This window comes from Rana temporaria, chromosome 5, assembly GCF_905171775.1.
Source record: "Rana temporaria chromosome 5, aRanTem1.1, whole genome shotgun sequence".
NCBI classification, from domain to species: domain Eukaryota; kingdom Metazoa; phylum Chordata; class Amphibia; order Anura; family Ranidae; genus Rana; species Rana temporaria.
Genome location: NC_053493.1, coordinates 153,555,711 through 153,559,322, shown reverse-complemented (window position 1 = coordinate 153,559,322; position 3,612 = coordinate 153,555,711). Strand labels below are relative to the sequence as shown.

The following is a 3,612-nucleotide window of genomic DNA, read 5'->3' as shown; positions in this document are numbered from 1 at the left end:
GGACAATTTGACACATTTTTGGGACCATTGTCATTTTCACAGCAACAAAAATGCATTTAAAATGCATTCTTTATTGTGAAAATGACAATTGCAGTTTGGGAGTTAACCACAGGGGGCGCTGATGGGGTTATGTGTGACCTGAAGTGTGTTTACAACTGTAGGGGGGTGTGGCTGTAGGTGTGACATCATCGATTGTGTCCCCCTATAAAAGGGATCACACGATCGATGACGCCGCCACAGTGAAGAACGGGGAAGCCGTGTTAACACACGGCTCTCCCCGTTCTTCAGCTCCGGGGACCGATCGCGGGACTCCAGCGGCGATCGGGTCCGCGAGTCCTGCGGTCACGGAGCTTCGGACCGGGTTTGCGGGGGCGCGCACCCGTGACCCCACGGCTGGGCTTAAAGGACAACGTACATATACGTTGATGTACCCAGCCGTGCAATTCTGCCGATGTATATCTGCGTGAAGGGGTCCTTACGTGGTTAAAAAAATATATATATATATATATATATATATATATATATATATATATATATATATATATATATAGTTGCATAAGTGGTGCACACCCTTAAACTAATACTTTTGATTTTATTACAGCACTCGGTCTTTTTGGGTATGAGTCTATCAGCATGGCACATCTTAACTTGGCAATATTTGCCCACTCTTCTTTGCAAAAACACTCCAAATATGTTAGATTGTGAGGGCCTTTCATGTGCACAGCCCTCTTCAGATCACCCCACAAATTTTCAACCAGATTCGGGTCTGGGCTCTGGCTGGGCCATTCCAAAACTTTAAAGCTGGGGTTCACCCCAAAATTTTTTTTTAACATTACATTCAGCCGAGTTTTCCTAATGACAATCGGCTGTTTTTTTTTATTTTATCCCCGTACATACCGTATTTTCACCGCCGCTTCCGGGTATGTCTTCTGCGGGACCTAATTGATTGACAGGCTTCCGACCGTCGCATACAGCGCGTCACGAGTTTCCGAAAGAAGCCGGACTGCGAGTCGGCTCTATACGGCGCCTGCGCACCGACGTTCGGCTTCTTTCGGCAACTCGTGACGCGCAGTATGCGACGGTCGGAAGCCTGTCAATCAATTAGGAACGCCCAGTCCCGCAGAAGACATACCCGGAAGCGGCGGTGAAAATACGGTATGTACGGGGATAAAAGAAAAACAAACAGCCGATTGTCATTAGGACAACTCGTCTGAATGTAATGTTAACAAAAAATTGGGGGGTGAACCCCCGCTTTAATCATGTTCTGGTGAAGCCATTGCTTTGTTGATTTGGATGTATGCTTTGGCTTATTGTCATGCTGAAAGATGAAGTTCCTCTGTTTAACTTTCTAGCAGAAGCCTGAAGGTTTTGTGGCAATATTGACTGGTATTTGGAACTGTTCATAATTCCCTCTACTTTGACTAAGGCCCCTGTTCCAGCTGAAGAGAAACCGCCCCAAAGCAGGTTGCTGCCGCCATAATGCTTCACTGTGGGTATGGTGTTGTTTTGGTGATGTGCAGTGTTTGTTTTTGCGCCAAACATATCTTTTGGAATTTATGGCCAAAAAGTTCAACCTTGGTTTCATCAGACCACAACTCATTTTCCCACATACTATGGGAGACATCAGATGTGTTTTTGAATTTTTTTTAGTCGGGCTTGGATGATTTTCTTCGTAAGAAAATGCTTCTGTCTTTGCCACTCTACCCCATAGCCCAGACATATGAAGAATACAGGAGATTTTTGTCACATGTACCACACGGCCAGTACTTGCCAGATATTCCTGCAGCTCCTTTAATGTTGCTGTAGGCCTCTTCACAGCCTCCCTTACCAGTTTTATTGACGTCTTCATCACTTTTGGAAGGATGTCCAGTTCTTGGTGATGCCATATTTTCGCTATTTGATGACTGGCTTCACTGTGTTCCATGGTATATCTAATGCCTTGGAAATTCTTTTGTATCCTTGTCTTGACTGATACTTTAACAATGAGATCCCTCTGATGCTCTGAAATCTCTCTGCGAACCATGGCTTTTGCTGTAGGATGCGACTAAGAAAATGTCAGGAAAGACCTACTAGAACAGTTGAACTTTATTTGGGGTTAATCAAAGGCACTTTAAATGATGACAGGTGTGTACTGACTTATATTTAACATGAGTTTGAATAAGATTGCTCAATTCTGAACACTGAAGTTTTCAGTTTGTTTTTCAACTGAGTTGTACAGTTTATAGGTCGCATTAAAGGTGGAAAAAGTTCTGAAATTTTTTATCTTTGTCTCATTTTTTTACATCAATTGTCCTGACATTTTAACAGGTTTGTAGATGTTTTATATCCATTGTAGAGTGTATTTAAAAAAAAAAAAGTAGAAATCACTTTTAAAAACGTAACGATCTCCTTGATCTTGTGCAGGTCAATCTGTGGGAGGCGCTCTCATCAGTGCAAAGTCAGCCATGTCTTCATGGCTTTCTACCTTCTCTCAGACAGCAACCCAAGAAGAGAAGCAGTGAATTGAAGATTTGTTCTCTATGACCATCACCTTTCGCTGCATTTTTAGCTGTTCCTAATACCTACAACAGAATTTTTCCGTTTCAGACCAGTTTTGTCTTCATAACACATGAACTGTACCGGTTGTTCCATATACGAACACATACTGAAATTGGAATAATAGCGGTAAATGACGCTGTCTTTGTATAGTTTACTTTGTATATGTTGTTTTACTTGGTGCATAAAATCAACTTAATTTATTTTCACACTTGTAGCTCAAGATACGTTAATAACTGTTAAAAGTAAAAAAGATGTACAGAACAAATTATTTGAATTTTTGGAAATGATCGCTAAAGAGACTGCAATATGAGTTAATCATGGAGGGGAGAGGCTGTGAAATAAGATTTTCTTTTTTTTTCATTGTATGCAAAGCGGGTCTGAAAACAGATGGTACAAAGGTAGGACTACAAGACATCTAGGGGCAGTTTTGATTTGCATCCTGTTACAGATCTGGTCATTTGGTAGTTGCTATACAGATGCATACCGTTCTCAGGGAGAAGCTTTTGTATGTTGAGAAATTATATTTGAAGTAGTATCCCACTCATTCATGTTCATTCCGTGACTTGTCTGAATGCTGACATTTACTTGCATACCATTCTTTTCTATTCATACAATTCTCCTGAGGAAACCCTGCTGTCATGTAACAGGATTCAGATTGACACCATTCTCGGTTTAAAAATAGATTTACTATTATAGTCAGTTTATTAATTATTTATACATTTTATGCTATTTCATATTTAAAGTGTTTGTTAACCCTATCATGCAAGTCTATGCCAGCCCCTCTATTAGAGCCTGGCATAGCACACTGTACATGTGTTTTTTTTTAAAACAAGCATTTCAAATACCGGTTTACAGCTGTCTTCTGGGCGGTCACATGACTCGCAGCCGCTGTACTAATCTGATGGATGGCTTCTGCAGGAGGGGCCGTGATCTCCCTCTGATATCAGCTGGGAAAATCACATAGCCACTCCTGCGGTAGCCCTGGAACCTGGCCGAGAGTCATGTAACCAGCCTGAAGATCGCGCTAAACAGGTGGCTTGGCTGGACGAAGACGCACAACAAGTTGCAGAGAGG

At 41.8% G+C, this 3,612-nt stretch overlaps 1 protein-coding gene across 1 annotated transcript in view; it reads left to right on the top strand.

The window, feature by feature from the left end:
• Positions 1 to 3,286, top strand: part of AVL9 (AVL9 cell migration associated) — a 97,591-nt gene extending 94,305 nt beyond the window's left edge. Inside the window, exon 17 of the mRNA XM_040353262.1 lies at positions 2,404 to 3,286. Within this exon, the coding sequence (XP_040209196.1) occupies positions 2,404 to 2,501 (98 nt within the window). The 3' untranslated portion in view covers positions 2,502 to 3,286. The remainder of the gene's footprint in view (positions 1 to 2,403) is intronic.
• Positions 3,287 to 3,612: the final 326 nt, after the last annotated feature.